Source organism: Lates calcarifer, linkage group LG17 (genome assembly GCF_001640805.2).
Source record: "Lates calcarifer isolate ASB-BC8 linkage group LG17, TLL_Latcal_v3, whole genome shotgun sequence".
NCBI lineage: Eukaryota > Metazoa > Chordata > Actinopteri > Centropomidae > Lates > Lates calcarifer.
In genome coordinates this window covers 5,179,807-5,207,572 of record NC_066849.1, presented here as the reverse complement: position 1 = coordinate 5,207,572, position 27,766 = coordinate 5,179,807, and the positions used below count along the sequence as shown (strand labels likewise).

General features: G+C 40.3%; 1 protein-coding gene across 1 annotated transcript; it reads left to right on the top strand.

The window, feature by feature from the left end:
- Positions 1-936: 936 nt before the first annotated feature.
- Positions 937-27,587, top strand: slc9a7 (solute carrier family 9 member 7). The gene is made up of 16 exons (XM_018669851.2): positions 937-1,890; positions 4,325-4,527; positions 4,617-4,694; positions 7,164-7,240; positions 7,366-7,478; positions 7,592-7,697; positions 8,101-8,242; positions 8,363-8,468; positions 9,348-9,436; positions 10,192-10,305; positions 10,645-10,756; positions 10,851-11,004; positions 17,297-17,360; positions 18,162-18,244; positions 20,124-20,229; positions 23,077-27,587. The coding sequence occupies exons 1-16, from the start codon at positions 1,611-1,613 to the stop codon at positions 23,338-23,340; spliced, it is 2,091 nt and encodes a 696-aa protein (XP_018525367.1). The 5' UTR covers positions 937-1,610; the 3' UTR covers positions 23,341-27,587.
- Positions 27,588-27,766: the final 179 nt, after the last annotated feature.

Here is a 27,766-nt window from a genome sequence, read left to right as displayed (position 1 = left end):
CAATGGATGACATATAATGAGTGAAAATAGTGCCAAATTCATATCATGCAAGATAATGCATGTGTGTTGATCTATGAGTGATTTCTTTTTACACACCAGCCAAATTAATGACGAGGTATGAGTTTGAGCTATAGTTAAAAAGAGCACAGCCATGCACAAAAAACGACAAACAACATGAAACTAAGTCAAACCAGGCATGAGATTAGCTTGCAACTTAAGCCACTAGGACACTCTAATAATAGGTAATCCCCCATCATGCCTCTGTGAAAGATGCTCTGCCGTCTGAACTCTCTGTACATCCCCTTTTCACCCTGTTTGACCACATAAACATAAGGTGACGAGTGTACTGCTGACATATAAAACATTAATGCTGCTGAACTTGTATAGTATGTGGTGTATGGTAAAGGCTCTCTTAAAGGAGATTTGGAGTAGTACATTTCAAACAATTCAAGTATGAGGGTTACTGGTTGAGAAAGGTGAAGAAAGCTTTGCGCCTTGCTGTACCCTTACCACAGCTGTTTCTTCCAATGACACTGTTGTAAAATCAGAAAACCATAACAGTGTCTAGCACATTGTGGTGACTTACTGGCCTTTAAACAACAGTTTTTTTCCCTTGAAATAACATGTATTTTCAGGTGTTACTATTGCATTAGTTATCATATGAAAAGATTCACCCGCTTCTCACATTCGCTACACTGTCTTTCTCACAGGTGAGCATCAAAGTGGACCTAACTGGGAACATATACAGCTTGCAAAATGACACTACAGCTGTTCATTAAATCGATGTGAAAGCAGTGACACTTCTGTTAGAAAACTGGCTGGTACAAGGTATGGCTGGATCCCCTCGCACTATCACCACCCTGTCATATACACTTCCTGTGCATTGTGTATGTACCATCACCTCAAAGTTACCAACAGTCAGTTGGTCATTAATTAAATACAACTTTATTAAAGGACATACACCATGTGAGTACAAAATAAACCAAAATAATTACATTTCATGAACTGAAGGTGTAAAAACAACACAGACATACTGTGTAATTACAAAGTAGTGATGGCTAATGTGTTAGCAAACAATTGCCTATTTACACATCCAGAATATACAGAGCAACATTAGCATTCCCTTTGAGTCATGTCTGTTCAACAGTTACTAACTTTGTTTGTCATTTGGTGCTGGGCAGGAAGCATATGATAGGTTTACACATTAGACTACATTATCCACAGCGGATATCTCCTCCTCCTTTTCTTGCAAGGGGCTGAGTTTTAACGTCCAGGCATAGACCATGTGAATTTCCTGTTTTGAAGTGGGCCAGCACTGAATTGCACAATCATCAAAATCCCAGCACAATGACTCAGTAGCCTGAAATCGGTTGACTTGGTGGCTGCCTGGGCAACAGTGTGGTTTGGTCTCCTCCACAAGGGCAGCGCAGTCCCGCTCCCTCGCCTGTTTTACATCGCGCAGTGTACCTTTAAAAGGTTGAACTCGCCGGTTTACGGTCTGCGAGCACTGGCCTGCCTCCCCTGCTCGGCTCAGCTGTGTGTACCTTCCAGCAGTGACATGGCATAGAGGCGCTGTGCTGTAAGCAGCAACAGCAGCAGCATCCTGCACCATGGACGCTCTCCGACAGTCGAAGCGGAGCGGTGTCTGCGCGGCGCTGGACATGATGATGCCCGTCTGGATTTTACTAAGCACCGTGTCCGGGCTGAAGGCGGAGGACGACGGAATGGAAGAACTTGCCACCGAGAAGGAGGCTGAGGAAAGTCACAGACAGGACAGCGTTAATTTGCTGACATTCATTTTACTGCTGACCTTAACCATTCTCACCATATGGCTCTTCAAGCACAGACGGGTCCGTTTCCTTCACGAAACCGGGCTGGCAATGATTTACGGTGAGGCTTAGAGGTTACATGTTGAACACACACACACACACACACACACACACACACTCACTCTCTCTCCTTCACAACTACCACCACCTTCCCGCAGGCTTTGCATGATTCAGTCTCCCGTGTGGTGTACAGCGGCTGAACAGGGACGCTGAGCAGAAAACCTGAGGACACTGAGATGATTTAAGTCTGAACAAATGCACTGAGTCGCCTCCGCATTTCCACCAGCTCACACTGCTCCTAATTGGCTGGGCCAGTGCTAATTTCTAGAAGGTGCTTTGGGCTGCTCAACCTTGTCTTCTCTCCACTAGGCTGCTGCATGTGCAGCTTTATTTCTGACTGACTGGGAATCAGCCCCCTGACATATCAGAAGGCACTTACACAGTGTCTGTAGCATCACAAATTAGATTACAATGGCCTTAATGTATTTTATATTGTTTTATCTCCTATAATATTATTGTAACATAAAGAAAGATATCTTTTACAGTAGTTGTTACAGACTCCTTGTAGAAAATCTTCCTGAGATGTCTTATGTAATCACTATGTTCTTTTTAAATATTTGATATCTTTCAAGCTTTCAAGTAGTTACCAGAGGAAGGTTGAGGGTGGGAGATAGAAAAAGAGAGAAGATACATGTTGACATGAAGAGACTGTATCTCAACAATATAATCAGTATCCATCTGCGAAAAAGGGTATATTATACCTTGGTGTTTGGTTGTTAAAGGCTGCAGAGTTAAGGGGCTGACAGCTGAGTTTTTCACATTCATCAGTCTCGAGTTGTCATCAGCTGGGGTCTGGATGCATTTTTGTGCCACTGAGTTCATTATGTGTATTTCTACAGGGACATCTACAAAAGCACGGAATATTCATGGAACAGACTAATGCAACATATACTGTATACCAGACAGCCCACGCAAGAATGGAATTGTGAAATCATCAGAGAACGGTCCACTTTCCTGATTTCAAAGAGAAAACTCTTCAGTTAACAAACCAAAGTCTGTGTTTATCATTTGAATTCTTTTCAAATGACACGATCAGTCAGAGACCACTGTCAAGGTGTGTGCCAGTAACACTGAGCTAAACCATTTCAGCTACAACGCCTCAGAACAATATGAAGAATTTAGGAATCAGTCAGTCAGAGCTACAAATGTCACTTATTAACCAGAGATCTCACGTGAAAAAGACAGACTTTGATTTGTTTTTTTGTCTGTTCTTTGGTATTTTGGTGTTTTTGGTGTTTTCCAGTTAAACCACCTTTGTGGTTTCATTTCCTCGCTCCACAAATATTGATCATGAGCTCCAACATGGAGTTATGACCTGGCAGGAGGTCAAAAACCAGAAACTGAGAAGAATATTAGAGTAAAGATTTACTGTTTCCAGAGATGTGCACATACAGTATGTGTTTTGTATTTACTGATATGGCAGGTAATCTATGTCAAGTTCAAACCCCATGCTATTAGGAATATTGTTTTGTGCTTTGAGTTTGGTATCATGAGGTTTAAACCTACTTTGCGTTAGATCAGACTGTTTATATTTATTGGACTATCACCAGTATGAATGAGCTGCCAAGTGGAAATGTTGTCACAATATTGATTGTCTGTATAAAGAGCAGCCTCCACAGAAAACCTTATCTCTTCTCTTGGTAAAGAGTAGGTTACTGTGGCACTGTAATCAGGACAAATCAGTGGTGCAGAATACATTAATGAAAGTCTGTGGTGTTGATTCAAAGGGGAAAAACGTTCATTGTTGTAGAACTGATATCTTATTAAATGCTTGTTTTCCCTCTGTGGTACTTCCCAGTTCAAAAACATGAAACTTCCCTCTTGCTGGAAAGAACCTAAAGTTTGTGGCCACTGTAATCTGAGTATGTTTTGCAGGAAACTGGCACAAGCAATGGTTTAATTCTCAACTACTTTTCAAAGTCAACCTTATGCCATGTGCAAGGCTGTCGCTATTTGTGTCTGTCTATACATGTGTGGTTAGAGCCAAAGCCAGAGTGTGATGCACTGCATGTGGTTAACCCTCTGCTAGGGAAGAATCAGTGAGTGCAGTGCTGGCAACTTTGCTTTGCCATTTCTCCTGCAGATAACCGCTGTCTGATCAGAGGATTTATGTTCTCTAACTGCCTGCCTCATTCCTTTCTTCCTGGCTTTAGCTCTCCCCACAAGCTTCTACTTACCATCTCCTCATTTTTCTTTCTTTGCTTGGCTGCTCTCTGTGTGTCACTGCTTGATCCTGGGGCCCTGTAAAGCAGAAGCACCTGGAAAATCATCTTGTGCTGAGAAACTGACTTGTTTAGCTTGATGACATTCAGTTTTGGATAATTGTGGATCCTTTGCCTCACATTACCTGATTAATTGAAAAGGTTAAACCCTTGAAAAAATGGCTGTGTTTTTTTAATCATACTGTCACCATCCCCCTTTTTTGATTTTCTCAGGTTTGCTGGTGGGTGTGATTCTGCGATACGGCATCCCTGCCACCAGCTACCACAACAAGACACCACCGAGCTGCTCGCTGAAGGAAGGGCCTGCCAGCACCCTGCTGCTTAATGTCAGTGGCAAGTTCTTTGAGTACACCCTCAAAGGGGAGATCAACTCCAGAGAGATCCACAATGTGGAGCAGAATGATATGCTGCGCAAGGTAACAGCCAGAAAAAAAAAATCATTAAAAGTTTCATTCTGCTTTTCAAATTTACCCTAATAACACTTTCTCTTTATTCTCTTTACCAGGTGACATTTGACCCTGAAGTATTTTTCAACATATTGCTGCCTCCTATTATTTTCCACGCTGGATACAGTCTAAAGAAGGTGAGATGCTGCATGTAAAGCTTGAGATTAGTGACAGTTTGAAAGCTGAATTTGTACGTTACACTGTAATGTGAGATAATGTTGTTTCAAGGCCAGGTGAACATATCTGCTGCCACAAACTGCTGTCTCACTGGACAGATGCTTAACTAAGAAAAGCTCTCATTGGCCAGACTGTGAGATCGTTCAGTGTTCAGTGTAAGTGGGCCCTTTTTGAGGGGAAGTCCACAGCAGATGTCTTTCATTTCCTTTCTGGCAGAGAAAAACGGCTGACGCTGACAATATAAGCAGTTTCTGCTTTTGATTGTTGTAGAGCAACAGATTTGTTTTATTCAGGGGGGGACCTTGGAGCACCTCTGTGCTTTTCATTATTAATCCAAAACCATATTTACATTCTGAGAGTTTAAGGTGCCCCAGGTACTTTTTATGCATTAGACTTGTGGGTAGTATATCTCCAGCATAGGTGCTTTAGTTTCTCGACCTTGAAATAATGGAGGGTGAAGTGTTTTTAAACAGGTGGTGACATCTGATCTATGTTCTTGTGAGGGCATAACTCAGACTTATCCACTCGGACGGTGATAGATGATATCAAGGAGAAGTCAGATAAATGGGAGGAAATGACCTTGTCCTTTGCTACTGTGCAGAGCTTCATTATCTGACTGTGGTTTATAGTGAAGTGGTAATTAGATTTTTAGCCATGCTAGTGGCATGGCTCTAGTGATGGCAATGTCAGGCAGTCGGCTCACCGAGTTGGTCTAGATTGAAAGATCTTAGTTGCTATTTAATGTGTTGCCGTTAAATTTTGTACTAACATTCATGGCCCTTACACAACATGAGTCCCTCTGTCTTTGATGACCCCCTGACCTTTCCTCTAGAAACACCAGCAAGTCAAAGTTTCATTTTTTATGACCAGATATCTTCACAACTCATTCCCATCAGTCTCAGGTGTGCCACACTAATTAGTAATGGTTAGCACGCTAACACGCTAAACTAAAAATGGTCAACATGGTCAACAATGTCTTTCTTTTGCTGGAATAGTCTTTTAATTTGTTTTCCAAGATCGTCTGAGCTGTTTAATCACCACCTACAATTTATTAGATTTTTTCCCAGCTGTGTGTAGCTTCCTTTCCTTCCTGTTTGTGCTCTGTGGGATAACAATGTTCATCAACAGCTAACTCAAAAATCAGCTGTATTTAGTCTGTATACTGACTGATTTGAGTATACTCAGTTATCCCACGTTTTCCAGGGTGAAGTCACTAAAAAACTGCTTAGAATTAGACTGTAGTGTGGATTTGGACAGAGCTGTAGTCATTTAATTACACATGTATTGTAGCAATGATTAGTTTCATTATAAATTAATAGATTAATCCTTGAAATACAATAAATAAATGACATCACATTGTTTATTATTTTATCCAAACAACAGTCCCATATCCAAAGGTGTTCAATTTACAATGCAAATCCTAATATTTTATATGATGGAACTGGTAAAGGTTTAGTATTTTTGCTTGATAAATGACTTAAATAATCAATTGATTATCAAAACTCTAGATTAACTTTCTGTCAGTGAATGAATTAACTGATCAGCTACTGACCAATTGCTTCAGTATTAACATACTGTATGATTCTTTGCCAGCTCTTATTTTCTAAAAGTAGAAGATGCCTCAGGTTGGTGGTTTAAAGAAATCTCTCTGTGACAGTTTAGAGTTACTGTAACAATATTTGTTGACAGGCTTTTTTTGTTTTTCTATTGAAATTGGGATCCACAGTGGAATTTGCTTAGTCAAACAACAGACCTCAGGAAATAGGAAGCAGGAGGTCATGTCAGGTTTAAAATTGCACAATTTCTTTATCATCTGTTGCAGTGGGAGTAAATTTTACACTGAATTTTAACATCTGTTGGAAGAAACAGAGAGTCTCTCTTGTAGTCTTGAGCTTTCAATCATCGTAACAAAACACACAGAACTGTGACTGATGTGCAGATGTCAGCGTAATTAGCGGTGTGTCATCTAACTATGCTGCCACTGAAGATCTGTCATGTATTTCCTCAGCATAATCACCACAGTAGTTCTCTTCAATTCTGTTAGAATCTTTTGTTTTCTTCAACAAAAATCCCTCCTGACAGTCACTGAGGAAAAGGCACACTTCCTCGAGAACTCTGAATCAGCATTTTTGTTTCTCAGACTGCACAGAGAGAGCAGGAGAAGCTCGTGTTGGAAGTGATCCGGAGAGGCCTTCGAGTTTTGCTGCTTGTTTGTTTTGCAACCAGTCAAACAGCTGAATTTCTGTTTGTGTTTTTGGTCCTGTTTGACAGGGAATTACTCGCCTACCCCCGGTTGTTACTGACCTCAAGCCTTTTTAACATCCTTTAATGTTGAAAGACAGTTGTTTTGTAAAAGCAAACTAAAATTTAATTGGCTTGAGAAAGTGTTGTTTTTACTTGCTTACTTACTCTCCTCTTTCCTTTTCCAGAGACACTTCTTCAGGAATCTGGGCTCCATCATAACATATGCGTTTCTTGGCACTGCCATCTCATGTTTTGTGATTGGGTGAGCGTCCACTTTCTGTTTGTGAAATGTTGATTTTAAAATCAGGAGCTCAGTGGGCATCAGTGTGTTCAGATCTCTCTGTTGTGAGCTTGTGTACCTTTTGTTCTCTTCTCCACCGTCTCCAGGAATCTGATGTACGGTGTGGTCAAACTGATGCAAGTGGTCGGGCAGCTGACTGACAAGTTCTACTACACTGACTGCCTTTTCTTCGGTGCCGTCATCTCTGCCACAGATCCAGGTATGGTGATCACTCTCAGTCGGTTTGGAGAGCAGCGGACTGTGTCAGTGCATGTGAAATTCTATGTCTTAATATTTTTTTCTTTGCTTTTCTATCTGTATTTCTGTGTGTAGTGACAGTGTTGGCCATTTTTAATGAGCTCCATGCAGATGGGGATCTCTACGCTCTGCTGTTTGGGGAAAGCGTCATGAATGATGCTGTTGCTATCGTGCTCTCCTCGTAAGTCACACGTTGCCTTATCATACCCACATCTACAAACCTCAACACCTTCCTTCCTTCTGCACCAGATAACTGTGTAGAGTTTTTGAGCCTGTTTTCTCTGCTGGTGTTAAAACACAGTGCTCAGTGTGAGACAGAGCAGCATGGCTTTGCATCACACCCCCTCTTCACAGACAGATGGCACTCTGCCTCCCTCTACTGGAAGATTATCAATCACCTCCTCCTACTACTACTTTTATGACTATTTAGGTTATTTCATTTTGGTAGATATGAAAACAAAATAGTGAACACAGATTATTTTTCTAAATACTTCCTTAAACATACAGAGGTAAATCATTTCAAAACATTGGAGAGTTTATAATAAATGCTGAAAATAAGCCACATTATGTTTTCTGTATTTCAGGTCTATTGTGGCTTACCAGCCCAGTGGAACAAACACGCACATGTTCGATGCCTCTGCCTTTTTCAAGTCAGTGGGGGTTTTCTTGGGTATTTTCAGCGGCTCCTTTGTGATGGGTGCAGCCACAGGAGTCGTCACTGCTCTCATATCCTTCTTTGATGCATGCTTTGAAATGAAATTACAAATGTAACGTCTAATTTCCAGACTGATTTGTTGCTCAGAACAGAACCTGTGTTACAGTATAGTTCTTTAACCAGATCTCCACGTCACCAAGTTCACCAAACTGCACTGCTTTCCGCTGCTGGAGACGGCCCTCTTCTTCCTCATGTCCTGGAGCACCTTCTTGCTGGCCGAGGCCTGCGGGTTCACAGGTGAGCTGTGTCAGGGCACAGCTGAGGGGGAAGTGCTTGCAGATTGGGAAGTAGGCACTAGACGACTGCAGTCAGGATGCTGATAAAAGTGGACATTTTGAGGAACTGTCCAACACCTGTCTGATCAAAATTTATTAAAATATGACATAAAAAAAGAAACAAAACTAAACTAAAAAATCCAGCAACTATGTGACATTGTTTATGCCTTTGCATCAGAAGAGCCTTTTACGCTTTGTGTCATGAGTTACAGCATGACTAAAACACATTGGAAGTTAAAACATAAATCATGGCAAACTATAAAAAAACATTTCATAGTAAAAGAGAGTCTCTGTTAGTTCTTTGTCAATGTGTAGACCTGTTTTCTTATATGATGGAACATTAAATAGTAGATCTGGACTATCAAAAGACCTTTTAGTTATTAAATATTTTTATATAAATAAATTAATAATAAATTATTATTTTTAATATTACAGGTTGTAGAATCTTTGTGCTCAATCACAACTGCACCTTTCCTGCATTTTAACTCCAAACTCACTCACAAGTCATTGATTGTGCTAAACATAATTATGGGCAGTTTAAACTAAGTGATGTCAAACTATCTTTAGAGAGCTGAGTCTGTCTGTTATACAAATTAAAGGTGACAAGGATTTAAACACAGATTATGTAGCAGATGTGCAGTAGGTGAATTAAACAGATAATGTATTATGTATTACAAGGCATTAGGAGGACTGAAAATCTTTGGTTCAGATGACTTTAAATAATCATTGGAGTGAGTGAACTGTGCAATGGTGTATCCAAATTACACAGCCTGTTGGTACAATGTAATCTGTTTGAGTCATTGCATTAACACCCCTCGAACATGTGTGTGTTGCTCCACAGGCGTCGTGGCCGTGCTGTTCTGTGGCATCACGCAGGCTCACTACACCTACAACAACCTCTCTGAAGAGTCCACAAAGCGCACCAAGCAGGTAGCATCTGACCACTTCCTGCACGTGTAGCCCCATTTTATTATTGTTGACTGCACTGAACCCCCTGATAGTATGAACCGGGTGCTCGGCCCCGGTGCCAGATGGCTCCACGATCAGCCTGCTGTGACCTTAATCGGGGCTGTCTGAGGACATCCCTCCTGATACGACTGTTTAGTTTCCCAGAGGGGGTTCAGTCTTGAGGACAGGGTACAGATTAGCATGTAGACAACACGCAGCGTGACACATTTTGGATCAGTATCCTAGCAGGCTTTGTTATTCAGTTTCAAAGAAAGCTGTGTGTGCATAGTGCACAGCAAGGTTAAAAGTAGTTCACTTAGATTAAAATGAAAATGGGCATTTCAACTTGTTTCCTCCCTCTTAATGCTCTGGTTTGCATTTTCATTCGTCTCCACGTCAGTGTGTTTGCCCTTGTCTTGGGCCTCCCGCTCAGAGCAACATAGATGCAGTGAGCTCTATAATCATCACGGCAGCCAGAGAGTCTGTCGCTCTGTCAGCCTGGGAGAGAAAAGAGAAAACCACTCCCAAAGCTTTTCTGGATTCTGAGGGAATAGAGGCTTACCTCAGAAAACCAGGACTTTTTAAAAAGCAATGCAGAGTGAAAAAAATTTCTGTGAAATTCCCTCTCTAAGCCTGAACCCTGAAAGCAAATCTTGTGTTTTTTCTTTCTTTATTCTGGCTGTGTATTCAAACAGTTTTAAATTGAAATCATAATGCTTATTATATGTTCTTTTCAGCTCTTTGAGGTCCTTCACTTCCTAGCTGAGAATTTCATCTTCTCCTACATGGGCTTGGCTCTCTTCACCTTCCAGAATCACATTTTCAGCCCCATCTTCATCATAGGGGCTTTTGTATCCTTCTGGTACACAACAAGCATGTGTTTTTCTGTTTCCAGTTAGGACTATCAGTTCCTTAGAAGTAGATATTCCCCAGCTGCAGAAGTGGTCCATAGTTGATAACTTGTGATGTCCCTGTAGACAGGCTATAGATGACCCCAGATGAATGTAATGTCTGAAGTCATTTTTTGTTTTCTCTCCCTTCCTTAAAAACAAACAAATCATTCTAAGAGAGATTTTACTGCTTCACTATGAAGTTCACTTTCATCTGTTGCTTGGGTCAGGACAGCCAGCTCCCTGAATCTCAACAGCATTGAATTGTCGAGTCTAAAAACTTCTTGACCTGCCTGTCAGATTGCCATATTCATCGGAAGAGCTTTCAACATTTACCCACTCTCTTTCCTCCTCAACCTCGGCCGGAGGCACAAGATCAAAGGAAACTTCCAGCATATGATGATGTTTGCAGGTATGAAAGAGTCACATCAGTTTTTGTTTCTTCCTCATCATGTTAGACTGGATGTTATTAGATGATATTTTTTTTCGGATGTGGCCGTCTGCAGGTCTGCGAGGTGCGATGGCGTTTGCCTTGGCCATCCGGGACACGGCCACCTACGCCCGACAGATGATGTTCACCACCACACTGCTCATTGTCTTCTTCACGGTCTGGGTGTTCGGTGGTGGGACCACGGCCATGCTGTCCTGGCTACATATCAGGTAACGTCACATTTTTGTGCCCTAGAAGAAAACCTGCCGAACAATTCAGCATGCCCTTTACAACTGGATAAACAAATGTATCGTACAATGTATGACAATGAAATAAGAGATACAGAAATCTTCAAAAACATACCTGCAGTTTAATTTCTTAATTTCTCAAATGGTAAAAATGACTGATAAAGGAATAAGATGTTATAGATGTTAAGTGACGATAATTAGTGTTCTACATTTTCATTTATCTAAACAAACATGAGGCACAGGAGCATATATGCATCCTTACTGGAGTGAGTAAATTAAAGCAGTTAAACAAAGAAGTGGTAGCTAACTGGTGAAATAACTGCTATCTTAGGTAAAGCTAAAATTTAATTGACTTATTGATAAGTTGTATTAGTTATTGGTCGTTAATTTTGTTCTACCTAAAAAATTAACCTGCATCTAAATCCAATCATAGAATATCATATCTTTATTGTAATTATATTGTAGTAAAACAAGAATATAACAATGGGACAGTGGAGGAATAGAGCTAACCCCCTGCTAAAGCTAATGCTAACTAGTGTAGTGTGAGTGGAGAAGCAGTAATCTTCTCTATTTAGGATAAAACTAATGCTATTTGTCTTAGTTAAATTACCTTTAAATCACATATTTCAATGTGTTACATTATAAGTTAATTTATTATATTGACTTCAGTGTAAATATCAATAGTAGAAGGCCCGACAGACACTTAGCAAAACAGAGATACATTTAATTCCTATAAGTTATGGATTGTAAATAACCAAAACAAAACAAAACAAAAACATTTTTTTGGAAAGATGTAAAATGAAGACACCACATCTTTTCAGTCTGTTACTGAGTTTTCCAGCTGTCCTGGAATCGTAAAATGTTTTTTCCCCCTTACTACTGTTTATTGTGCTCTACTAAAGAATTTATTTTCATTGGGCATAAATTTGTGTGTAATTTCTTTGTGGTGTGACTGTCCAGGAGATGGAGCTAGAGCTCTCAACTCTGTCTCTGCTTCTTTAGACCAGAGCTTTCAAGTAACTGGGTCTTTTGTTGCATCTTTGAGGAGATCCCAGCTTTTATCATTCTATTATAGGAAGTACAAAAGGATCTTTACTCCAAGACTGAACACTTGAACCCTTAAAATCAAGAGTGATACTGATTCTACAGCTATATCAGCTCTTTATCACCAGGCTGCAACAGCACAGGCTGTCCCAGCTTGAGATGTTATCAGCTGTGAGACTAGTGCTTTAGTGCCTTGCTTGTGTTGCTATCTGTCTGTTTGGAGTGCAGCCTCACTTATTTTTGTCTGACCATGATGTACTGGGAGCTTCTATTTGTCATGATAAAGCGGATTATGTGTTGGTGATGTGTGTATGACAGCAGCAGCAGCGGCCTGAGTGAACAGCCTCTGTTTAATATGGGTAATGCCTCCTCGGGCCGAGCAGAAACTATTGTGTTTGGTGGAGGTTTAGAGCGTTGCCAAAATCTCCCCATGAACTCATCGCCATGGTTACCGCGACATGTGGTGCATGGCAGGCGGGTATCAGTGGTGCTCCTCTGTGATCCTGGTATCATCCTCTGTATATGTGCATAAATTTACACATTTTTACTCTTTAACCTTCAAAGCCCTGAGGAGTAGCAGGACATCATATTGCAGAGGACATAAAAAATATTGCTCTGTTCCTGTTACTGAATGATATTCAGCTTATAAAGATTAAATTTGCGAGATGTCATTTACTATTTTTATGACAATCCTCTGGCAGTGGAGTGAAAATAAAGCAGCTCTGGTGAGGCAGCGGGTGATGAGCAGGATGTGATGGAAGACTAGCATAATGCTGGGATGGCAAACGCCTGTTGTGAGAGGAGATGCTGCTGGTTTCTGTTATTGGGTTTTGATGGATAGTCTGTAAGCAGGCAGGTGTGCAGCTTGTTACTGATCCACGGCAATGCTGCCATGGAGAGAGAAAGAGATCCTGTGTGCTCACACTGGGTCAGGGAAGAGCTGCTAATCTCTCAAATCCAATGCGGAAAGTGTTAGGTGCTTGCATCGTGGTATTAGCCAAGTTTTTCTTTTCTTTTTTTTATATAATGAATACTCAGAGGAAAGATTGCTTTAGTAAGTTGGTGTGCTAGAGCTTCATTCTACTAGCTAGTACAAATTCTCTAGCACATTTACATTTTCTGAAATGCCTGCAGCTGACAATTAAATACTGAAAGAAGCTCAAGTGGCAGTCAGGTAGAGTGGTATTAAAAAAAAGAGTGAAAGAAGTTTGAGTGGCAGTTACAGTTTAAGTGCTGAAACAAGTAGAAATATTAAACGAGGGAGGGAAGCTGAGCTTGGCTATGTGTTCATAGCCATTCTGTTACTGTATCTGTGAGTGTAGCTGTTGTGACTGTGATATAAGTTGTGGCTGTGCATTGTAAATAGACACATTTGTCATGACTTGAACATGACTGTCAGATATGACAGATGTATACAAGTCAATTCACACTGGCATGTAACCTAAGATGGTTAGCGTTAAGCCTAAAAAACACATCTTCGCTAATCAAAACAGCCAGTATAGCCATAATCACAATAACAGCAATGCCCGTAGCTATGGCTTCACAGTTACAGTCAAAGCCTGTCACAGTCATTAGCAGCCAGTCATAACATCAGCCTCTGTCTGTTATCATAGTAATGATCTGAAGAGAAGTTACCTTCAATGGCCACGATGTGCAGTATTTATGTTGCTTTGGACTGCTATTTTCACAACAGTCTGACTGAATTACTGCTGCTACCCAATTCACAAGCACATATCATTATTAATCTGCAGCAACTAACATTAACATGTAATAACATTGCCACATTAAGTATTACCTAGCTAATTTTTTTTTTACCTAAAAGTTACGATAAAATACATTTAGTGAACAATAAAACTGACTGTCTCCACAGTCAGGTACAGCCACTCACAGCACTGGGCATGTCCACTCACCCTAAAGTGGGAGTCAAAATACTATTAGTGAAAGAAGCTGGAGGGTGGCAGGTGAAATGGAAGTGCTGACAGAAGTTGTTGATTCAGTTGAAGTTTAACCATTGAGAGGAAATCACTAGAGTTTGATAAACTGACCTGGAAGTGTCAGCTGAAGCGTGATCGCACTGAAAGCAGGTGAACTGTCAGAGAATGAGAGTTGTAAGTTTGTTTTGAACTGAAAGCAGTTGAATTTTTTTTATGTGTATGCCTGAACATCTACTAATCATCTGTCCAAGTCCAGGGATTAGTGCATGTCCCCAAAACAGAGGATCATGTTTGGCAAAGACTGTTGCCAATTACTGTTTTTAAAACACTGAGTGGTTGCTGTTATCTGCTTAAACTCTTATTCATGTCCAGCCCTCCATTAAACTAACACTGACTGAAACAAATCTTTCTGACTCTCAAACGATGGATGATAAGCTTTTATCTAATGTGTAAAAATACAGAATCTTTGTCACATTCACACAAAAGCAACTTTGATTCTTGAAAAATTACATGTAATTCTCATCTGTATCTAATGAGGATTAAATGTGAGAGCTGCAGTTACTGTTATGTATATCTAATACATTAGGGGGGCGTTTTTTTACTCAGAGCAAGTCCCATCAACAACAAAAAACCCACCTAATACTTTCTCTTTAACTTGAATGTTCTTGATACTGAGTGTGTATGTTTATGATGTGACAGAGGTGGAGACGGCAGAGCTTTGCAGGAACAGCGACGTCAATATGGAAAGTGGGAGTATTGCAGGTGCCGTATCTGAATGTGTACAAACTCTCTGACAGTAAGTGGTGTTGGGAAAGCATGTGGTTTCTTCAGATGGGAATCTTTCTCTTCACTGTTTACTTCTGTTTTTCTGGTGAAGGGGAACCATATGCATCCTTTGAAGGACCATGGAAAAATTGAGACTCTCATAAACAAATGAAATATTTTTCTTTGACTATGATGTTTCATCTCAGAACAAACAGACTGGATTCTTGAGAAGAAATATTCTAGAAAAGCACATCCACTGACTGATTTTGACAACCACTGAGCGGAGAAATAACTGCGTCACATACCAGTGCAGCTCTGGTGAAGGTGCTGCCGTGCTTTATTCAAAGCTTTCCCTGGATGATGTGAAAACCCAAGTCTGTTTTTCTGTTGTAGCTCCGTCGACTGTTTTTAACACAGATTTGCCAAAAACAAACTCACATACTTACTTTCCATTTACTTCCCCAGAGAAGACAAACGTGTGAGCTGATCTGAAGTATTTACAAAAGAGGAAGGTAATGAGCAGAAAGAAACTGAGAGCTGCCTGTGTCACTGTGGTTCCTCCAGTTTACTCTGTTCAGGATTGCATGTCCCTTCCCTGGAGGACATAGACGCTGCTAAAGAAGTTGCTTGTGAGGAATATTTGATGGATTTAAGGAGAGGAGAGAATGTTTTTAGGATTAGGATTAAAGGTTAGTGGGTGAGCTGAAGTCAGTGGAGCACTCTCTTACGTAAGTATGTGTGTATATGAACATGAGTAGCTGTTCTATACTGTTTCCCGTCAGAGGAAATGTGCTCTAGACTGTGCTTCTCTCTTTTGGGGCCCCCTGATGCAGCACAGGCTTTGTACCTCTTTGTTTTTGCAGGTCCTCTGACCGCTGTGCAAACTCCACCCCCTGAAGACCCTCTGTGTGTGTGTGTGTGTGTGTGTGTATGTGCTTAAGTATGTGTGTATTTGATAGAGGAAAAAGTCTGTAAAGGTAGTAAGATACTCGTGTCCTGCTCCCTCTCAAGCTGCTAGAAAAAAAAATGCTGTTACTCATCACTCAGAGGAGATATTTCCTCCGTATGGCGGTCATGGAAAAGCCTAAAGATAACTACACACATTAGTTAAACCCCCTACTGTACAGTGTCAGTTGTAGTTTCAGACGTAACTGTGACAGGCTACGCATCTCTGCCTTGGCCTCTGTCCACAAGGATTAGACTCAACTGCTCTAGAGCTTATGTGAATTAAAAGCGCCCCTTTAAAATCTGCTTGTGTTCGGTTTAATCCCTCTCTGTTGGTAAGAGACACCAGGGGGAAATTATTTATGTCCAGCTATAAAGACTAAAAACTGTGCGCTACAGTAATTTTAAAGGAATAGTTTGAAATCAGGGAAATATTGTTTTCTGGCAGAGTTAGATTAGAAGATTGATACCACCATGGTAAAAAAAAATGCTAATGTCAGCATCCTGTTAGCTTAGTTTAGCACTGGAAGTAGAGGGAAATATTCTGGTGAATAACCATCCATAATACCACAAATTGATTGTTTTTGTACAGATTAAACAAATAAATGAATAACTGAGCTTTTGTGGCAGCTTCATATTTACTGTACTAATATGAGAGTTATAAACTCTTGGTAAGCATGTCAAAAAACAAACCTTTATGGTAATATGGTACACACTAAAATACCTGGGACAAAACTGACACATTTTGGGTTAATATTGCACAGATGCTAGCATATAGTCAGTTAACTTTAGCCCACTATCTGTGGGCAGGAAAATCCAAGACATAGCGGCTGTTTTGATACAGTGTTATTTTTCTGTTACTTTTGGTTCATTAGTCCCAAACTAAAAATATGGTCATTGATTGTAACTGAATATGTAAATTTTTGCAGTTTTGAATCTCATATGCACATTCATTTGAACAATAAACAATACATTTTTGACAGTTTTAAGGCACAACCGGAGTTTTGGGTCAGAGTTCAATCACATGACTGAACTTTCTCTGTAACAGTCATGGGTAACTTGATTGTTTTCTGTGTTGAGAAAAATCCATGTTGTTTTAAGGTTGTGGTTTTGTGTTCTGAGTCATGAGATAAAACTATTTCTAATCTCCTCCTCATTTGCTTTACACTGCATTATATAAACTTGGTAGAATCCCTCAGCTTCTCATTCTTTTATGTGTGTATTGGGTTGATGGCTAATTTGCAGCATTATTCAGCCACTGTCAGGTTTAGTAATCAGAACTTTGATGTGTTGGATTTGAAAGTAACTTCTGATGCTTAGCAAAACCACAAAGATGCCACATCTGCTTTCTGCAGGTGCAGCTGTCACAAAAGATATAGCGCTATTTCCGTGTCAACAAAGAAGGGCAGAGTTCACAAGAAGGAAAGTGACTGACATACTTGACTGTACAAATACTTCAGGTGGCTGACAAATACTGCTGATTGGCCTCATGTGTTACAGTGTATGCAGTAATTTGGTTACTTCAGCATTAAACAGCAGATTTACAAGTTGTTAATCTTTTCTTTCTTCTTCCTCCTGTGTTGCAGGGTTGGTGTGGACCCAGATCAAGACCTGCAGCCTTGTGGAGACAGTTTCCAGGTCTTACAGGGGGTGAGGATCCCACTCAGACTCATGCAGTTATTATTCATATAAACAGTTCAGGTCTCACTTCTGAAGCCGTTCTCTTTCTGCGGTTTTGTGTTGATGTGGAGCACAGTCCTGAATAAGGCATTGAATAATCTCCACAGGGACATTGCCTGTTGAATCTTTTAAGCTGCATCCCTCTGTCTGATGTAGTTTAATATCAACAGACCATTGTGAGCCTGGGATTATGTCTGTGGAGGTGGGAGGCAGAATATGATATTAGTAGTCACACTGATCTGATTGTCATGGACTTACTGTAATATATACACATTGTAACTACTCCTCTTGTGGATCACTCTGAGTGTTCTCTTCTTCATTTGCTGATAACTTCTTTAGCTTTATTTGATTGTTGATGATTTGCAACGCGTCAGGATTTTTCAGTTCTACAGTTCTACTATATATTAAATGTACTTAAATCATAAATGCAAACTGTACAAAATTCAATTAAAAAAAAAAAAGACAGTGAAAGTGTGGAAACACTGTGGAGCATGGTGTAAAACACAGTAATAATGCTATTGCCTCATTATACACTGGGAGTCTTTCATACACACCTACATCTACAGTATCTACAGTTAACAAATCCACTCTGTAACTAAAATTTGAGAACCAAATTAGCTGGATGAAGAAGGTGACCAGTTTAGTCTGATAATAATGTGTTAGCTGTGGAGGTGATAAGCTGCATTTGAAGAACTGCTTGTGCTCATGGATGTGTTTATGCAGCAAATCTAGACGATGAGATTCTGATTACTTCTTCTTGTGTTTCTCCAGGATGGATCTCAGGCTGAGGGACAGAGTAAAACCAAACAGGAGAGCGCGTGGCTCTTCAGACTGTGGTACACCTTTGATCACAAGTATCCTTTTGTGCCTTGCTTTACAGAGCAAAGAAAGTATGTGTATCATCTGCTTTTAGGCTATGAATGTTTGAACTAGCACAGCTCTTTGTGGTAATATCAGGTCCCATTTCCAGGATGATTGTTTAGGACTTTTTTTCTCCTTGTACACTGTATAAGCCACCAAGTCACAATAACAATTGATTATTGATTTATTGGATGATGCAGTATGGGATTATGACATGAATCCATAAAATCTCTTTCCCTGGTACAAAAACAGACCTAAGTAAATGTGTTTGTAAATGTGTCATTCTCCCATTTCCCTTCTTTCCTCTGAACAGTTGCCTCCCCAGGTGGCTGATTGTGTTGCTGCTTTTGACCGGAGCAGCTGTGTTTTACAGTGGAGACTTTCTCCCTGGTGACACGTGCTCGACACAGCTGAGATGAGTAGAGTGGATTTCTCTCATGTTCCAGCACTGTGGAGGCAGACATTAACATACATGATACAGGGCTTTGATGTGTGGAGTTTAGTGACTTTACTGATTTCTGGGCAGCACACTGTGCAGCTCACAGCTGATTTCAACAGTTGAGTTTGATTTCTGTTCAGTTGCACATGTTCTGACAGGGAGCAGACTGCCTCTCCCCAAAGGGACTTCTGACCTGACCAGTTGAACAGGGCACTGAGTTTTCCCAGAGTGCAATGCAGCCTGGCTAATTGCAAACAAGAGACATAGGAGCCCGCTGGTTCACCCTCTGCTGCAATGCTGCCAAGCATCGCAAAATTACTTTATCCTCAGCTGCTCACTGAATTCCGTACAGATTTATACTCCAAATATATCCTGCTGGCAAACATCCCCACATTATTAAGCTATAATTCATTGTTTGCAATGTGTTTATGTCGGGTTACTGCAGGAAGAGAAGGAAACTAAGAGGGGAAATGAGTCATCATTAAATGGTCTATTTTTACAGCTAGTTTAAGCTGTTTTATATTTGAATTAACTTGTGTAAACAGTGTTTTATCAGCCATTTAGCTATCACTATCTAATAAGTAACCCTTTTAAATTGTTAATGTGTTATATCAAATAAATAATTTAGTAGTGCTTTATACTGTAAATCAACCATTAATACCATTACTACCTGTGGGTTGTGAGATCGACGAAAATCCTCCCTGTGCTGATACTCAAATCTGCACTTCAGCACATCTGGATCAGTTCAGTTCAACCTGTCAACACTGACAACTACAGACTTGTTAAATTACTGTTAAATTACTGTAAGCACCCTCTAGTGTTTATTGATACTTATAATTGCAGGTGACTGACTAACCTGGCTTATTAGACTGAAACTTTATTGAGCAATCCGGTAATAAATGTTGGCAAGTCATTAATAAAGACTATTGGCTCTAAGTTTTGAATAAACCACATATTCTGCAGTTACATTTTAATAAAATCATTAATAAAGGTTCATAGGTTTCTCTCTTACTGTCACCTGCATCTTAATGAATCATTAATAAAAAAAAAAAAAGTGGTTACAGTAACCATCAGGTCCACAGTTACAGATATTAGCAAGCTGTTGAATAAATGATTTTGGCCCAGATACCCTGTAGGACCTTTTCAGAAGTCAGTCACCCCATTGGAGAGTTTTTTCTGATGAATTGAAGAGCTAACTAAAAAGATAAGACATGTTGGAGGAGCCTGGAAGGTCAAATGTTCATATTAGAGGCTTGATCTATCAAGCATTAGTAAATGATTTATTAACAATTTACAAACCATTTAGTTACAGCTCTTTATAGAAGGTGCCTCACTAGAGGGTAGTACAGATATGGAATATTGACTCCTTTAGGCTTTTCTCACTGATAATAGTAGATGAGCTTTTCACGTCATTTTCCTTAATAACTATGCAGTTACCTGAAGCCCATTCTGACACACAGCGGTCCGCCTCTCACCTCTACTCTGCCCAGCTACTGTGGGCCGCTGGCGAGCTGTCTGACCAGCCCCCAGGCATACGAGGTGAGTGTCCACACGCACTTTCAAAACAGCAAGCACGGAGCAAACGAACAGTGACACTCATGCATGACCAGTGATCTGTGAGAAATCCATGTTCACACTGCAGAAACTGTCGAAAATCTATTCACTGTACGTTGTCGTAAAGAAGTGTTGTAAAGAGGAGAAAGACACTTTTCTTTCTTGATGAGAATCAGATGAGAAAACGGAACACTTTTGTATCTGTACGCTAAATATAGAGCCAGCAGACAGACAGCTTAGTTTACCACAAAGACTGGAAACACAGGAAAGAGTTAGGCTCTGCCCAAAGGTGAAGGCATCACCTTTAAAGCTCTGTAATTAGCACATTATATCTTGTTTGTTTAATTTTTTATATTTTTCTTTTCACCTTTGGACAGAGTCATGCTGGCTGTTCTCCTGTGTCTATTCTTTATGTCAAGCTAAGCTAACCTGCTGCTGGTAGTAATTTCATTTTTAGTGTACAGACATGAGAGTGATATCTCTAGTCTCTAATCTGATGAATAAGCATGTTTTGCAAAATGGCAGTTTCCTTTAAAGAAACAGTAAAATTAAAATACAATTTTTTTTGTCCCTGTGTCTATAATTAATTTTTTTCTTGTTACATGCTAAATATGTGTCAAATAATGTTTGAGTATTTTCATATCAAATTGCCTCTCTTTTGTCCTTTTTTCTACAGTCAGTAATACTAAAAATACCCCTTTAACTGTGTTTTGGTGCTGCTAAGGTAACAAAACTGGGATTTTTCAAAGTAGCTAAAACCAAAGAATTCAGTGAAATTACCAAAAGCAGTTATTTTTCTTTCCTTTCACATTGAAACCTCAGCCTGGTGCCTCAGGAAGACTCTCTGTGAATACTGAGGGTTTTTCTCTCAGGAGAATTGTAGTATCGTCAAAATATTCTCAATGCCTGCCAGTAAACACACAAAGCACCAAGGCCTTCAGCAAGGGAGAAAGTAGACGGTCATGAAGCCTTTTTACATTCAGAGGGCACAAAAGGGCCTTTTCAGCACCACCTCAATGATAATCACTGTTCTGAAAGACACTGCGCTCCGATATTTTAAACACAGGAGCAGCCATTGAGGGGACGGTTACACTTGGATTCACTCTGGCAAATTCTCCTTTTCATCTCATGTGAAACACTTCCACATGGAGGCTTTTTGCTATTATACTCTCCATTCACCATAACCCACAGAGTCTGTCACACTGCGGTGACTAAATCTAAATTACATTTCCTTACTGCAAAGTAGAAATAGATTGTCTCTGATTTAAATTTAATTCTCTGAGAGTGGAGTTTTGTCTTAAGTCCTGCATCCGTAAATGTTTTCCTCTCCTGGTGTGTAGCTGTTGGTTTGCCAGCCTAGAGCTGCCTGCCAGACGAGCCTTGAATTTAGATGGTTGTTCATATTATCAAGGCTGTCCAGTGGAGAGAGACAGGATTAAATAAAGCTCTGTGCCTGGTTCCTCTTTGGTTATGGATATTATGAAATGTTGAGGGAATAAGTTGCCTCAAAGATTTTTGGTTCCCATTGACCTCAAACTGCAAAACATTTAATATTTGGTTGTAGATGTTACACCCAAGCTAGCTTTGAAAAGATATTAATCTCTTTTGAAATCTAATTGAATAATCCTGTTGAATTGGGTGATATGAAATAAAGTCCTCAAGGCTTTGAGAAACCTGCCTAAAGAAAGAATAAGGATAATATTCTATACATTTTGTACTGTTAAGCATCCAAAGGACAGACCAATGAAGACATGAATCTTCCAAAATAGGTCACAGATGAATATTTCCATTTTCTAAAAAGGCTGAATAATTTCCTAAAACACCTGGGTACTGTAGCTTTTAGAAAACATTACTCAAACAAAAGTAAACTCTGTATTTATTGGGGACTATTTCTAGCTGGGGATTAATACACACATGGTGCTCTAGTGAGTATTTAACCCAGGAGAAACCGTGTACTATATTTAGGGATTGACTCAAAATTATCTACAATCTTGATGAAGAAACATGTCACATAATGTGTTTTTAGTAGGTTTTGAGGGATCAGCCATACCATGCTTAGGATACACATTTAGTATTTGTCAGGATCAATGTATTGTGATTTTTGTCTTTTCATGGGCTTTCACACTGAGAAAAATCTAATTCTGATCAAACCTCTGATTTTCCTCTTTTTTGTGGTAACATGCTGATGTTCATGTTTCCTTTTTTTGTTGCCATTTTGATAATCATTGGAAATAGGTTGAATATATTTATTTAAACCTATTCTTTATATAAGAGTTGTGTCATTATTTTAATTTGCATGTAACTAAGTCCTTATTTACAACATAAACTGCCTGATGGATTCACTGGTAGACTTATTACACCATTTCCTCTCCCAGATAATTGCTGGAGAGAATGGGTTATGGAATTATGTAATTTTTTTTCCCCCTCCTTCATCTGGGTAATACTCTGTTGACCCAACGTGAACTCATCCTGTTCTTCCTGGGGACATGGATGGACTATCGATTGTCTGCCAATCAATTAGAGCTGTGAGAACCTTATGCTGCTGTTCACTATGCGGTTGGTTGGCGTGCTGCTGCACAGCCTGTGGTTTCCTGTGTTTTTTGTTGTAACTGCATTTTAATCCAGTTGCTGCACTACAGGCCACTAAGTGAAAGTCTCCTCCCTTCCCCTCTGTAAATCCATAGTGTCCCTTATGAGCCTTTGCACTGTTAATGTCAGTCTGTTCATCTGTTCACACCACATGTACCCGCGCTGTGTGTCCTGCATCTGTGTGTGTCACTCCCATGTGTAACCCATCCCTCCCCTCATGTCCCACTGTTGATGTGTTTTCAGAACCACGAGCAGCTGAGGGACCACGACTCTGACCTCATCCGTAACGACAGCGACCTGACCTACACATTTGGTGACACGGCCATCACGGCCAACGGTGCGTCTGGCAGCGGTGGGGATGGTGCCGGGGGGTCGGGCTGGAGCGTGAATGGAAAAAGGAGCGGCAGCACATCAGAGGAGGCGCTGGAGCGTGAGCTGGACTCCCGCGAGCAGGAGCTGCTGAGCCGCGGCACACGCCTGGTTTTCCCCATAGAGGATCATGTCTGATCCTCCCTTCCCCCCTCCCCCCCTCTGCCTGCACCGTCAACCTCCCTGACCTGACCCCCAGACCGCCTCGTCCCCAGCTCTCTCCACATCCTGCGGGCAGAGCGTCCAGTCCTTCAGAGATAAGACAAAGTGGAGATATGGGAGTAGACAAGAAGGGGAGGGTTCAGAGCGACTCTGAGCTCCCTCCAGGCCTGAGGAGAAGAGCTCAAGGAGCATTTCATCCTCATTACAGAGATGGAGTTTATTCTCCAGGAGACATGTGTCCTCAAGTGCATCACAAGAGAGATTCTCAGCGCTGTTATACTGTGATTCAGTTTTACTGATGTTTCCTCCGCATGAACAGGAGGGAGACCTTTATGCAGGATGTGGGGATGAAATATCCCCATGCAAGATTGAATCTGCACTTTCAAACATGTGACATTTTGTGTGGAAAAGAGGAAGAAAAATGAAATATTTCCTGGTAGCACTCTCTCATCATATGATCTGAGTGCATCAGCCAGCACTGCAGATGCTACAAAGAGGCCACGCAAACCAAAAGTGATTAGTTTAGAGGTCAAACAGGAGTTCTTTGGTAAATGCGTATCATTAATCCCATGCTGCTAATACACCAGTGTTTGGTATGTTTGTGACCATTCTCTTTGTGTCACACAAAACCATCTGTGTGGTGGAGATTGTGGCATGTGAGGAGGTCAGAGCGGGACGGTGACTGCGTTGCCTTCTCGGCCACCACGGACTGTCATGGGTGAAGTAACAGGACTGAGGAATGTGAGCATGTAAATAGCTACAATGCTGAGCTTTGTTCCTTTTTAGTGGGGCTGCTCATTGCATCACATGACTGTTACACATAGCATCTGTGTATTTTGTCTTTGTGTTGGCCTGCATCTTTTGTGTGTGTGCGATGGACTGACTGTCACAACAATAACCTGAATTGTTTTGATGCTAATTATATTGTTTGTTATGAAATAATTCTGATTTCCCAAAACTTAAAAAAATATCGACATGAAATATTCACTCTTGTGATTTCACCAGTGTAAAGTAAAGGACAGGCTTTCATTCTAAATTTTGATTGCTTTGCAAAAATGATGTATTTGTCTACTCATTTTTCCAAGGATTTAAAAGGATCAGAAGCATCCAGTGAAGTAAGGCCGCAAATTATTTTCATTGAAAATTTATTTTTTGAGGATTTTTGTGTCTAATTGATTAGCAGTTTAGTCCAGTTCATAAAAAGTAAAACAATAGTAAGTGATGTCTACCACAGAGCCTAAGGTGATGCCTTTAAATTTCTTGTTTTTTTTTCTAATCAAATCCCCAAAAATATTCAGTGAACTATCATATATGACAAAGGTAGTTTCACACTGGAGAAGCTGGAACCAGTGAATGTTTGACGCTTGTGCTTGAAAAATAACTGGAATGATTCATTTTAATTCATTTCAAATTAATAGACTAACTAATCAGTTCATGTTTTCATCTCAGCGAGGCACTCAAGCTAAATGTAGTGAGTGGTGTGATGACCTGTTTGCACAGGTCACACTGAGTTCATGCAGGAGCAACATAAGACAGACAGCAAAGGACTTCTTCAAACTCTGTGGAGTGTTAAAGTGTTAAAATTAACCTCAGAACAAAACAGAAGAAGTGATTGCACATAATTTCACTAAGCAGTACTAACCCTTAACTTTCATCAGCAGGATGTATACTCATAAACAGTGGTGTGTATGGATTGTTTTACTAATGTCAGCTAATTTATGTTCTTTTGTTTTGTTTTGTTCTGTTTTTGTGTAAATCTTGTGTCTCACCTGTTGTGCCTAAACCTTAGTTCCTGGGTTTATGGTAATATACAATAACAGACATAAATTCCTCATCTGTGTTGTCCTATTATTGTTTGAAGGCTGTTTGAAAGTTCACATTTGTCAATGTACATTTTTATTTATCATGCAATGCATTTGAACATCTTTTGAATATGGTTATGTTAAAGCAAAAGTTAGGTGTTTTGGGAAATATGCTTCATAACCTTCAGATTAGCTTGAAACACACTTAATTCTGGGAGAATAGTTTTTTTTACAAACTGGTAAGAAAATTGACACTGTCCAATAAATGTTAAGATACAACCAATAGCTGGTTAGCTTAGCACAAAGACCTGGAAGGACCTTCAAACTTAGCCTGGCTAGCTGTTTCTACTCTGTTTCAAGTCTTTATGCTGAGCTAACCAACCGCTGGCTGTAGCTTCATATTCACTGTACAGACACAAGAGCAGTGTCAGTCTTCTCATCAAACTCTCCACCAGTACGCTAGTAAGCGTATTTCCCAAAATGTCAAACTACTTCTTTAAACTCAGACTTCACTTACACATTTTGACAGTCACTGCACATAAATAACTGTAACATAAGAAATTTCCCTAAGCTTTGATTACATGTAACCTAAGTACTCATTTTCTGAAAATGTTGCCCAGTTAAACTTTACTAAACGGGAACACACAATGTTCTCTTCAGGAGTCTTGACTGTAAAATCATGTGAATATCCTGGAGTCCGGTGTGTTGTCTCGACAGTAGATAGATTTCTGTGTCTACAGCAGGTGTTTTACATTAAATACAGCACACAGTGTGACATTATTCCACCTGTGGCCCAGTTCCTACCAGCTACACACAGCAGTCTTAAATGAGATAACTGGTTTAAGGCTTGACTCCAACAATCAAATCCTCAGTAAGAGACTGTGGCTTTGGGACATTTTCCATAGCAGGCCACTGAACCTTACTGTTTTCACGCAGGTTGATTTGCATAATGATTACATAGAATTATATCTACTGCATTAGTTACTCTTTCGTGACCCTCTAGTCATATTTCCTCCCTGCTTGTGTTAGACATTTGGGAATTCAGAGATTTATCCGGATCGTGTAGGCTGGTGGAGCAGCTGGTTGAATCCACTCCTCGCTCTGGGAGTAGGAGGAGATTTTCTCTGTCGTCTTGTTTTTCTAGGGCCTGACACATTTTGTGTTCCCTCTACCATGTCTAGACATCTGAACCTCTCCCCGTTTTAAATTCACCACACAGCACGTGTTGCCTTTTGTTTTCTCCTTCGACTGCACACAGTGGCTGCTGCATTTATGTATGAGTAGATTAGGGCAGGTGTGAAAGGCGCAATTGTGCAAGTTGAATCTGAGGCTTTTACACGAGAGAGAAGCCCCACACGAGTTTTATGGCTCGCTGCTGGGGGACCTCCAAGAGGAAATGAATCTAGTTATGTAAGCTGTCGCCAAGCTGTATGCACTGTTGATCATTTAAACTCTAGCTGGGGTGAGAAGTAATGTGAAGCTGTGCTCTATCTAACATCTCCTTTCACAGTCTGATGATAGGGAAGTTTGTCTGCATTAAGGGCACTGAAATAACCACTTGTTCGCCATTTTGTCTCAATAAACCATTGGTGTTAGACGCTCACCCCATCTCTGTGATATGGACAGGTTGCACAGCCCCTCTAATACACAGTATAACCTATAGTAGATATTATAGTGTCTCTGGAATGTGAAAAACAGACAATACTGTGATTTTTGAACATATCTGCCTGGGATTTCCCCTCCTGTATTGTCTAACATAGGTGCAGAAAGGAAGACAGGAGGGGGACTCGCATTTGCCGACATGTCTGGGACAAACTGTCTGGAGGTTTGCTTTGAGAAGTGGGAGCATTTCATGACAGCAACAACACAGACGACTTGAATGATGGCTGCAGGGAAATAAATGAGCAGAGTTTGACACTTTACCTCAAGCAGAGGACACTGGCGGGACTCTTATATAACCTTCATGTGCACTCTCTCTCTCCCTCTCTCTCAGACTGTTGTGCTGTCAGTTGTCTTGCTGGCTATATTTACATGCTCTCTGTACCTGAGAAATATGAGAGATGTAGCTCAACTGTCAATATGTGGACCTGTTGTTTCTAGTAGCAGCTGGCTGCCAGGATCTACCTGCCATGGTTTGCATGTTAATAAAAGTTGTCAAATTATGAGCCATCAGGTTGTGATGTTTGGTGCGTCTTGGTCTACAAAACCGTCAAAGGAAGTCGCCTACTTATTTCTGTGGCTTTTTTTTTTTTTTTTTTTTTTTTTTTTTTACCATGAATGCAGATATCTGCATAATTTCATGCAATGCTACCAAAACAATTCATATGTCAAATTGTGTGTAATTCTCTGCAGATGTCTGCTTTTCTTACATGTAACTGTTACACTTCATGAGTTATTAATATTAAACACAATACCCACAGACATCTGTTGTATTTATATTACAGCAGCATACCAACTCCATCAATATTTAAAAATCCTCATTTTTTCTCAGTGATCTATTGTACATTATTTCATTTTCTAGAACGTGCAGTTCATGAGTTGTTATGAGTTGCATATGTTGCATTTAAGTCTATTGAGGCCCAATTAGATCAACTGTACAT